Source organism: Ceratotherium simum, chromosome 13 (assembly GCF_057802395.1).
Source record: "Ceratotherium simum simum isolate JZ-2026a chromosome 13, ASM5780239v1, whole genome shotgun sequence".
In the NCBI taxonomy this organism is placed as follows: domain Eukaryota; kingdom Metazoa; phylum Chordata; class Mammalia; order Perissodactyla; family Rhinocerotidae; genus Ceratotherium; species Ceratotherium simum.
In genome coordinates, this window is record NC_141912.1 from 29,511,949 (window position 1) to 29,524,484 (window position 12,536).

At 35.8% G+C, this 12,536-nt stretch overlaps 1 protein-coding gene across 1 annotated transcript; it reads left to right on the plus strand.

Annotated features, from left to right (window-relative positions):
* Positions 1–597: 597 nt before the first annotated feature.
* LOC101405990 (olfactory receptor 12D1-like) lies at positions 598–1,545 on the plus strand. Its single transcript, XM_004441728.3, has one exon. The coding sequence runs from the start codon at positions 619–621 to the stop codon at positions 1,543–1,545; it is 927 nt and encodes a 308-aa protein (XP_004441785.1). The 5' UTR covers positions 598–618.
* Positions 1,546–12,536: the final 10,991 nt, after the last annotated feature.

Here is a 12,536-nt window from a genome sequence, read left to right on the forward strand (position 1 = left end):
TACTTCAGGCTAATATCTGATTAACATAGTCTTATTACTTCTCCAGCAAGGCTCTATGCTGTTTCCAGGGATGTATGTCAGGAAGAGATCAGTAAAACACCACTAGCTCCATTTACGTTCTAAGATGAGGAAAAGCTATCACTGCTAATTTTAAGGACTAGGGTTGTAATGAATTTCTCTCTGTCTATTTTTCTTAAGTTAAAATCTTTCAGGTGGCTTCTTAGCAGGTTTAGAGATAGCAGTGTGATGGAGTACTTAAAAAGTTGCCCCCTATTAGGGCTAACTTAAGAAAATAAAAGGAAAGCTGTATCAGAACGCAGAAGTTCACAGCAAGAGAAAATAGGCTGCAACATGCCCTGAATTACGTGAAGCAAGAAAAATATTAATGATAAATCTAATAAAGAAAAAAATGGTTGATTCACAGTCTGTAAGTGACAGGTAGTCAATATTTAACAGTCTAATGGCCCAAATACTGTACCACCTCTGAGGTTGGGATCTTATAAAATAGCAATACTATGCCTTAAAACATTTTTGTCTTGGAAAAAAATCTTGGGCTAGAAGAACTAATTCTCACTAATAATAGTGTTCCACATATTATTTTGTCTTTTCTTTTAGGTGATGCTGAATCAAACCTTAGTCACTGAATTTCTCCTTCTGGGAGTGACAGATATCCAAGAACTGTGGCCTTTTCTCTTTGTTGTTTTCCTTGCAATTTATTTTGCCAATGTGGCTGGGAATGGAGCCATCCTGATGATTGTCACCTCCGATCCAAGACTCCATTCACCTATGTATTTCTTCCTGGGCAATCTATCGTGTCTAGATATCTGCTACTCCACGGTAACACTGCCAAAGATGCTAGAGAACTTCCTCTCTACACACAAAGCAATTTCTTTTTTGGGATGCATAAGTCAACTTCATTTCTTCCATTTCCTGGGCAGCACAGAATCCATGTTGTTGGCTGTGATGGCCTTTGACCGCTTTGTGGCTATCTGCAAACCACTTCATTATGCTGTTATCATGAATCATCAGCTCTGTACCCAGATGGCTATCACTATCTGGACCACTGGTTTTTTCCATGCCCTGCTGCACTCCATAATGACCTCTCGCTTGAACTTCTGTGGTTCCCACCATATCCATCACTTCTTCTGTGATGTTAAGCCATTGCTGGCGTTGGCCTGTGGGAACATTGAGCTTAACCAGTGGCTGCTCAATACTGTCACAGGAATGATTGCTATGGGCTCATTCTTTCTAACACTTCTCTCCTATTTCTACATCATCACTCATCTCTTCTGCAAAACCCATTCTTGCAGCATGCTTCACAAAGCGCTGTCCACTTGTGCCTCCCACTTCATGGTAGTTATTCTTTTCTTTGCTCCTGTTGTCTTTACCTATGTTCATCCTGCTTCAGGCAGCTCCATGGACCAGGACTGGGTCATTGCCATCATGTACAGTGTTGTCACTCCTCTAATAAACCCACTGATCTATACTTTGAGGAACAAGGACGTGAAGCGGGCCTTGAGTAGGGTGATCAGAAGGAGGGTCTGACTTGGAGAAATCTAGAGAACTCTTCCGAGGCATAAATAAGCAGGCAATGAGAAAGTTGAGGTGTGAAATTATACTACTTCTCAAATTGTTTACAATATGTACGACAGAGGGAACTGGATAAATGAAAAATAAATGGGAAAGTTCAGTCTAGTTGTATTAAACAATACATTCATAGGTAATATAAAGGGAACTTGAACAAATGGGACACTAGCTGTGAAACTCTAATTCTGAATTTGTTTTTGAGATATCAGTTGACATAATTGATTTGTTACTTATTCTAATATGCTTCCATCTGAAATTAGGTATAGAAATATGCCTGTATTACCCATGTATTTGATAGATGGACAGTATTTAGGCCTGCTTATCTGTATGATCCCTCTAAGTTAACACATTTTAATGTGAGAAATAAAATTATGATGCTTTTATATTTTGAGGATTTTAATTTAGGGCCATGGTTGCTCAATTAGAAAAGTAAATGTTAACTCACATATAATTTAAGGGGAATTTTTAAGAAGTATGTCATGATTTCTTGTTCTCCAAGCTTGGAGGCAAACAATAAAGTAAATGACAGGGGCTGGCCCCAGTGGCCTAGTGGTTAAGCTTGGCATGCCCTGCTAGCTTTCGTGGCCCAGGTTCGGTTTCTGGGTCTCGGACCCATACTGCTTGGTGGCCATGCTGTGGTGGCGACCAACATACAAAACAGAGGAAGATTGGTATGGATGTTAGCTCAGGGTGAATCTTCCTCAGCAAAAAAAAAAAAAAAAAGAATCAAATGACAGTGTAATCACCAATTAACAGAAATAAAATAACCAATGGTTCATCTAAAGAATTCTGGAGCCTCTGTTTCCAGAGATGTTTTAAAAGTCAACTGACCAAACTGTTAAGGATTACTGTGAAATGTTGTTAAAAGTGGACACAGGTTGCAAAAAACTAAACAATATCTTTTATCTCATTAGTGTGTTATTTTCTCTCAGCTTCTGGTCTTTGACTTTCAAAATTATTTTTTCTTTTTCATTTCGTTTTCCTATTCTATCCATATATCAGTTTACTGTAATATAATGTAATATGATGTAATACGGGAGAAACGTGAATAATAACCAAAATTTGGAGGTTTTTTCCTTACTTGGCACCAGACTCATACTTAGTGAAAGCAATGAAGTCATAATTGCTGAAATGTTTCTGGAGCTAATAGGTAAAGGGTACTACATTCCTCAGTTTCTAAGTACCTAGGAGTGGCTGCTGCCTCGTAAATGATGATAGGATGCCAGTATTTACAACTATTTATTTATTTATTTCCTGGGAAAGATTCGCCCTGAACTAACAACTGTTGCCAATCTTCCTTTTTATTTTTCCTCCCAGAAGCCCCAGTACATAGTTGTATCTTCTAGTTGTAAGTCCTTCTAGTTCTTCTATGTGAGCTGCTGCCACAGCATGGCTACTGACAGATGAGTGGTCAAGTTCTGCGCCCAGGAACTGAACCCAGGCTGCCAGTGTGGAGCACACCAAACTTTAACCACTAGGCCATTGGGCTGGCTTTATAACTATTTAGGGATACTGCTAGACAAGACTGTGAAAGTTGTTTTGAACTGTTGGATTGAATATTCAAAGCCTCTGCATTCACTTTTGCAAACCCAAACAGTTTGGTTTGGACCTGTCTTTTGTGCTTCTTCTATCTTCCAGCTTAATCTTCTTTGATCCATCAATTCCAGTTCTGTAAATGAGAGAATGTATTTGTGGAGAAGGCATCATTCACCTTGTACTGTCTCAGACTAGCATCTCTTTCAATGATGATTGGTTACATAATCCAATCTGCTTAGAGGTTGTGAATTATAAAAGAACAAATGGAGTTCTGGTGTCTATTGCTGCATAACACAGTAGTACTCCAAAACTTAGTGGCTTAAAACCATTTATTTAAGTAAATTGCATTATTCTGTGGAAGAAAATGGGAGGGCATAGCAAGGAAGGGTTGACTCTGCTCAATAATATCTGAGGCCTCAGCTGGAATGACTTAAATAGCGGGACATGGAATAGCTGGGAGGTGACAAAGTGTCTTTCTCTGTATTTCTCTCTTTCTCCAGTTTCTCCTTGTGGCTATCATAGGCTTCCTCAGCAGGGATGACTCAGGGCAGACTTTTTACACGGGGGCCAACAGACCAAGGCAAAGCTCCAGTTGTCTCACAGACAAAGCCCATAACCAGCATTAATATTACTTTTTCCATACTCTATTGGTCTAAGCAGTCACAGGCCAACTGAGTTTCATAAAGAATAGAAATAGACACTGCCCCTCAAGGGAAAGTGTCAAAGATTTGTGGGTATCTTTAATCCACGACAGTCCCACCTCTAACTACAAATAATTTTCATTGTACCCACATATGAAGTACACTTACTGCCACTCCCAGTAATCCAAAAATCTATCCCATTACAACATCAGTTCAAAGTCCAGGTATTTCATCTAAATCAAGCAAAGGTGCAGATGAAGCTTCTTGGGTATGTTTCTTCAAGTATAGTTCCTTTTAATGTGAAGAACTTTGAACTAAAGAGTCAAGTTATCTTCCCATCACAAACTCAACACATAATGGTATGATAGATGTAGGATTACCAAAATAGAAAAATTTCATTCCAAAAGGGAAAAATGGGAGGCACATAACAGTAACATAGCAGTTGTAAAATCTAGCTGAGGACATTTTTCTAGCTCTATCCCCTACAACCCAAGATGATGAAATTGAAAATTATGATGCCAATGAAATTCTTTTTAAAATATTTTAGAGTCTTATGAGTCTTATTGAGGTCTACTCAGTTATACAAATGCCACATTCAGAAATCTCTTTCACATAGGTCTTTCTCTGGCTTGAGCTGAGAGTCAGGGTATTTTGGGATAACACTCTTAATATTCCTAGAAACATTTTTGTCTGGTTGAAAGGGTCTACGAGCCATGTCTTTAAGATTTTGGGGGGCCTTCTTATCTATCATAGAGGGTCTAAGAGACCTGTCCTTAAGATTTTTAGAATCTAACCTAGGTTTCCTTTTTATTTTTCTGAGATCTCAACAAAGGATCTTATAGCCACTTCCTTGACAACCTTTTGCCATCTAGAGGAGCTAGGACCTATATACAGTTTAATTTTTGTGTTTGAGCTATCCTCGTGTCTTTAATTTTTCTCTAAATTCTTCTTGAAAATTGAATGGTTTGGTTTATACCTCATCTCATTCTTCCTATATTTTATAATAGCCATCTAAAAGAAATTGGTTGGAACTTGCACAATTCTTCCTGGTAATCTCCTCAGGAAGATATATGGGTTCAATTAGATACACTTTCTGTCTTCTATATTACAGTAGATAACAGTGTATTCCTTTTTTGGCTTCCAGGCCAATTGCTAGAGTTAAATCTCTGCATAAACTAACTGGGGATGTCCTAGGGCCATTAAAGGAAGAAAGAATAAAACCCAAAGGAGTTACATATATTAGTTAGCATGTACCAGCATGAGACTAGATTTTGAGGGCACTTGGTTAACAGATTGGAGCATAAAACTAGATTTTATGTTAAAATCTCTTAACTTGGAGATGCTGAATTCTTAGGCAAGGACCCAAGGGATGGGGCAAACTTGTTATTAGTGTGGCTCTTAGAAGCCTAGAGAAGGCAGTGGCCCACGGGTATCAATGTTGAAATACCTGAGTTGCCCTGGAAGATGGTAGGGGAGGGATAAAAGTCAGATTTAGGAAAGTGAGGATATTGGAGTGGACATATTGTATGAGAAAATAAAATCCACCAGAATATTATGTTCCACAAGAGAGCCCAGAAGAGATATACCATTCACTAAGGTCACCAAAAATGCTCTGGCAGAGCAGTACCAGAATTACTAAGAAGATCAGTGGTGACTCTCCTCTGAAGACTGGGCTGATGATTGGAGAGAGAATCACAGAGCTGGATTGTTAAGTAATGGAGAAGAAGGGGATCTTAAGCGATAGATGACAGAGGGTAGGACTGAACAACCAGAAACCAGCAGTTTACAATTTCCATAACTAACAGTGAGGTCAGAGGGGCAGTCAAGACTCCTTACCACAGGGATTTGTGGAGATGGGTAATATAAAATGGTGTCTTTAGGGGCAAAATCAGAGAGCAGTCAACAAGGGTACTGCTTAACATCTATAGTCAGAAGGCAAAAGCGGAGAAGAAGGAGACTGAGAGTGACCTTCCCCAAAAAAACATTACAATTTCCTGCTCAGTTCATTGACCCCATTGTCTGGAAATATAGTCATATCCCCCAGGAAGAGGTGGCCTGCAACCCATGACAAGCATTTACTGAAAAGATACCCTTAGTCTTTCTCCAAAGGGAACTACTTCCACTCATGCAGATGACTGTACACTGAGAAAAGGGGAATACTGACATATTTCAAGGACTATTAGACACATGGTCTGAGTTGGCAGCAGGCCAAGAATCATCATGCCAAGAACCAAAGCATCATCACAGCCCAGCTGTTAGACTGGCCACACAGAGATCAGGAAATAAATGGAGTCATGGTTAAAATCTAGTTTACATGGTGTTAACTGGTACTGCAGACATACCCAATAGTCATTCTCCAGCCATTAGGTGTATAATTAGGATTGAACTACCTAGAAGTTAGAAAAGCCCCTTCATTATGTCATTGGTTAGTAGGAAATGAGCTATCATACTGGGGAAGGCCAAGTGGAAGCCTTTGAAACTGCGCCATTTGGCTAAGATATTAAACCAAAAACGATATCACGTTTTGAGAGGAGTAGCCAAAATCAGTGTCCCCTTTAAATATCTAAAGACTGAAAGATCACTTGCAGAGATCAGATGGATCCTGAATAATGACTACAGACAATCCCAAGCTCAACCAAATAATAGCCTTGATCTTGTAGGTCATGTTGGACATAGTATCATTGATAAAACAGATTTACAGGATTTCAGGTAAATGATATATGCCCATTGATTTAACAAATGCATTCTTGTTTCTTGGGAGCATCCCAGGGATGAGTATTTTAAGAGATCCAGGAAAAAATTGCAAGGTTCCTTAGGACATACCCTCAGAAGTCCCAGAACATCACTGCTGCTGCATTCTATTGGTAGTGTAAGACACTGTGCCAGCCCAGATTCAACGGGAAGTATCCCCACAGGGCATCAATACTGGGAGGCGTGGCTCATTGAGTGTCCATATTTAGAGACTAGCTACCACAGCGACTTGAGATTCATTGTGACACTCCAATCAGATGATTTTCATTTTCTTTTTACCTAACAAAAACATATATGATGCATTCTAGGTGTCAGACATTATTCTAAGTACTTTACACATATTACGTCATTTAATCGTCATAACTACCTTTATCCTTATCTTACAGATGAGGAATCAGAGGCACGGATGTTAAATAACTTGGCTAAAGTTTTGAAGCCGTGATTGGGAATGACGGACTACAAGCCCAGGCACTGTGGCTACCATCTTTTCTTAAACATTACACTGTGCTTTCTCAGCATTTATCTCTTCAAATATAGCTCATTCTCCCTGTTCTCTTCTTCTGGACTTCCTTCCTGTCGTATGTGGTGGCGAGTTCTCAATTTATTTTATGTATTTTTTAATTTCTCTTTCATATACTTATTCAATCTATTTATCTTCCAGTACTGCATTTTGATTTTTTACCTCAGATCCAACTTCCACTTTATCATGTTTCTCTTCAGTTTTGTTCAATCACTAATTTGACCCATTCATCAAGTTTTTAGTTTCAATCACCCTGTTTTATTTCTAGAAGATTTTCATAGTTATTTTCCAAACCTGCTTATCTTTTTCAAAATACTGTCCTTGTCTTTCTTTTGGTTTTTATTTCTTCTTTTATCTTTTTAATAATTTTAAGCATTTTCAGTCAATTTTAGAAATTTTTATTTCACATACCAAAGATGCTAATATAACTATTGCTTTATCTTATAATATTTATTCATGCTGCATTTTTTCCTGCCATGTCTTCTAATATTTACTATGTTCTCATCTTTATATCTGTGGAATTCTGCTGTAGACTGAGTAATCTAAATGTCTTGACAATGTTATTTTATTTCTTGCTTGATTCTGGAAATCTTGGTTGATTTCCAGCAGACTACAAAATCTACATGACTGTATCAATAGATGTATGGAAATAATTCGATATATTTAAATACATTTTTATAACAACAACTCTAAGGACAATAGAAATATAAAGAACATACCTAAACTTAATAACTAATACCTATAAAACTTATTAAAACTTTATCTACCAAAACTATAGCCAACATCATATGCCATGAAGAACTTTAGATATCCCTTTAAGATTAGGAGGAAAAATAAAGGTTTGCCACTATCACTGCTACTCTAATTGAAGTTGTCAGCCACTGTAATTAAATAATAAAATAAATAAGAAATAAAAGAAGTAGAGCGGAAGAGACAAAAATCTTACATAATGCAGAGTACATTCACACACTGCATAACGATGTTTTGGCCAATGATGAACTCCATATACCATAATGATCCCATAAGATTAATACCATATAGCCTAGGTGTGTAGTAGGCTATACTACCTAGGTTTGTGTAAGTAACCTCTATGATGTCTGCACAACTAAATCGATTAATAACACATTTCTCAGAATGTATCCTTCTCCTTAAGAAACACATGATCTCATATATCATTATTGACATTTTAAAACTCTGTAGATTTACCCAAATGAGTTAAAACTTTAGTCCACATAAAAACCCTCACATAGATGTTTATAACAGTTTTACTCATAACTGCCAAGACGTGGAAGCAAACAAGATGTTCTTCAACAGGTGAATGGATAAACTGGTACATCCAGACAATGGAATATTTTTCACCAATTTAAAAAATATAGCTCTTAAGCCACATGAAGACATGGAGGAAACTTAGTGCTCTAAAAAATAAAGTCTGCTCAATTTTTCTAGCTCAATGTTTCTAGGAAGAAACATCCACACACACTTGAGAGAGAATAAGAAATTGTTGTTTTAATTCACTAAGTTTTCAGATAGTTTGCTATCAGCAATAGACAATCAGAATATGCCCTCTAAGTGTTCCATCCTGGACATACCATCTAATAGTTCCAAATTCCTGATGAGATTATTTGATTAAGTAATATAAAAAATTAGTAAATTCTTAGGAGAGAAAAAAATTTCCCTGTATGTCTGTCTTTAGAGGAAAAAATATGTTCTAGCTTAATTAAATTCATTTCCACAGATAATTAAGAGGGTCTACTACATGTGAGGCACAGTGCCAGATGGTGTTTGTAACACAAATATGAACTAGATTTGAGTCATGGTTTCAAGGAAATAACATTCCAACAGAAATTATTAAAATAGCAGAGAAGAGGATAAACATCAATAGATTATTACCCAATGAAGTAAAGAAATAGCTCCAAATCTTATATATATACCACTAAATTCAAATCTAATATTACCTTCAGAAGGGAAGTAACATAGAGCAAACATATTTTTTTAAATCCAAGTGTGTGGTCATTGGTTTGAGCTATCCAACTTTTAATTATTATAAAAATAAACTGTTACAGCACCAAAATCAAGCCCAAGTTAAAACAATTAACATCCATACATTCTACTATCACAAATTATATCCCTACCAGTGGCCAACATTTCACAAATGTGTGCTTTTCAAATCATTTAAAAAAACATAAAAGAAATAGAAAGTAAAATGTTTCAGTGTAAGCTATCATTTCAACTCTATCTTCCAACTAATTGTCAAGGCATTTCATTATTATCAACTAAGAATAGCATACAAAGGTTTATACAAGTCCTTCACTTCATACATGCCTCTGTCTTCCAGCATTTAGAGAGTATTCCTTTCTGATTAAATAATAAAACAATAAGGAGTATATCTCCCCTTTCAGAGATTAAGATCAGAAATAATAAAGTGGAAGAAGACTTGGCTTAACATGAGGAAAAACTCTAAAGTGTTTTCATTTGTTAAATCCCAGAATGTGGTGTCCTAAAGATATATTGAAGTCCTATAACCAGAATGTTCAAGGAGCAGATGGATCACGTTACATAGAAATGGAAAATAAACTTACAATTTTGATGGGATGTGGACCAAGCTGTTCTCTAAAATTTCTTCTCTGAGATTATAGTAATATCTAAATTGTAAGGATGAGAATCATACAATCTAAGTTACTTTTGCTTTGCAGTGATACACAAAGGGAATATGATTCCCCTAAATATGCATTTACTTTGAAACAAACAAACTGAAAAATGGAGTTAAGGCTTAGTGTTGAGTTTTCCTGAATCTAAGCCACAAATTACAAGGTGTTTCAATAATTTAATCCAATGAAGCTAAAAAGAAATTCCAAATAACTAGATATGATCATTAACTCAAATCAACAGAAAAATACTCCACAGGAAAACTCCATATAATTGCAAGTTTTGGTCCCAGGGTATTTTCAAGGAGCCCCAAATACCCAGAACATCCAAGGACGCTGCTCATGCCAGAGGAGCTATATAGCCTAACCTCCAATGGACAGAGAAGAATAGAAATGGTCTTACTTTTCCTCTCCACAGACCATATTTTACTGAAAGCGGCTAAATTACAAAGGTCTGGACCTTCTGCTAAGTGGTAACTGTTCACACAGACAGCTTTTCCACAAGTTTAGAGAGGAAGTCCCTGGATATGCTCTGGTAAGTTTCCTTGGTCTCTCCAAAGGGAGATTATAGTGAATAATGGAAAGCTAATGAATGAATTATAGGATTTAAGTGAGTGGGATAAAAACAGTCATTGTCATTTAACTCATAAAGGCTGAAATTAAAAGGTTATCAACTGTGGATTTTTTTAAAATAAAAATTAGGAATCCAGGAGACAGAGTTTTAAACTATGTTTCAGAAACATTTTGTATAGTGTAATTCCCATCTCCTCATCAATTCCTTCCTTTGTGCAACTATCAAAGAAGTCCGGGGTAAAGGGAGCATGGGATGACACCATTCAATATTCCTTCTATGCTTCTTATTCACTGACTCTAAGAGTAGCTTATAAGAGATGTGAGATCCTTCCCATACCAGAGATCACAGATAAATTCTTCAAACAGTGTAGAAAAATGAAAAAAACTGAGGATGTATCAAAATATTATGTCAACAAAATAACCGTATTTACCATTTTCACAAAATAAGGATCAATAAAGACCCCATAGAAAAAGATGATAAGGACATGAAGATTATTTGAAGCACATAAGAACATGCTTCCTGTCACAATCAGTCATTCAGGTTTCTGGTCTCTTTTATTTCTTAGGGAGAAATCCTGATGTAAAGAAAATACAAGAAAATTCAGTGATAATAAAGCTTATGGTCCATATTTTGAGGAAATAGAAAAAATATTTTATAACCAAAAGTAAATGGTAAAAAAATCATTAAATTCTTCATATGAGATTTCTTGTCATATTTCAAAAACACTAATATCTACTTAAATAAAAGATAGAGGCATGGGAATTTGAATGTCCCCTTTGTTAAAAGACAATGAATAAGTTGTAGAGAAAAAATACTCAGTGAGATTAAAGAGGCAAAAGTAATATAAAATTCTGGCTCAAAATTCAAAGTAGAAAGCTACAGGAGATTTGCAATTTCTTTAAAGAAGAAAAGTGGCCCTTTTTTTCTTCTTAGTGAAGAAAATGAGATTAGATATTATAATCTTTACCCTTTGAATACACTGATATCTTATAAAGAAAGAGAAATATTTTGGTATTGTATCTATTTACCAACCAATGACACATTCGTATTACCTTCTTTTATTTTTCTGCTTCTAACCAAGTGTCCAAGATCAATGTGGCAATCAGTGGATTAAATAGAAATCAAATAGATATTTATATCACATAACAAAATTATTTTCAGATAGATAAATGATAAATATGTATTTATTCAAGAGAGAAAATAGAAACATACAGAAAGATATAACAAAGAAAATAAAACCTCCACACAATTCCACTACATGACTACTGTATTAAGTAATGTCAATAGTGCTATGAATTAATGGAAAGACTAATACAGACATTGTGAGGTAAATCAAGAGTATTTCTGTATACATGGAATGAAGTCCACTCTGTTGGGTTACATGACAGAAAAATCAGCAACATTTTCCAGGAAACATAGAAATGGAAGCTTCCATAGTCCCCAAAAGCCTCACCCAGTGAGTTACAGTTGCAAGAGAATATGTCTAGCTGAGTAAATGTATCATTAGAATCTCTAGAAGCATAAAGTATCATCTTCAATGTCTGTGATTAAGGCATGCACACACACACACACACACACACACACTATAAGGCTGAATAAGTTTTCACATACACTAGATTAGATGTATGCTGGGTATAATCTCTTCAGGGCCTGGTGTCCTCCATCAATCTCAGAATTTTCCTCTTAAAAAATTTATATTATTGAATAGTGTGTTAGGGAACACAGAAGTATCCATCACCCTTAGCTATGTAATCTATTCCAGCAACATCTCTGAACTTTGTGTGGAGGAACAAAAATGGCGGCCAGTTTCCCATATGTCTCTAGGAGTCAAGATAATAAAACATCAAGGCATCTAGAAATACTCTTGTCATGTGTTATATTTCCTTACATTCTTGAGATTCTTTATTCTATGCTTCTTCCTATGTATTTACATGCAGTGTATATATCATACTTTTCCTCAAACTAAAATAGTGATCATTATCTCATTTCATGAAAAATACTTCATAACTATAATTTTCAAAGCCATCTACAATACAATTATGTAAATAATTCAATAGTCTTCAGTTTGAACATAAGATTTGTCAATGTTTTTGCTACTGTAATAATTCTAAATAAACATATTTCTTAAATATCCATTATTCAGAAGATTTAATTAAAATATTTAACATAAAATTAATGATTTAAAGTACAGACTATTTAAAGTTTCTTGTTGAATAAGTTGCTTTTCAAATACTATGCACAAATTTGACCATCCTAGCTGCATGTTTAAGATTTTCTCTTAT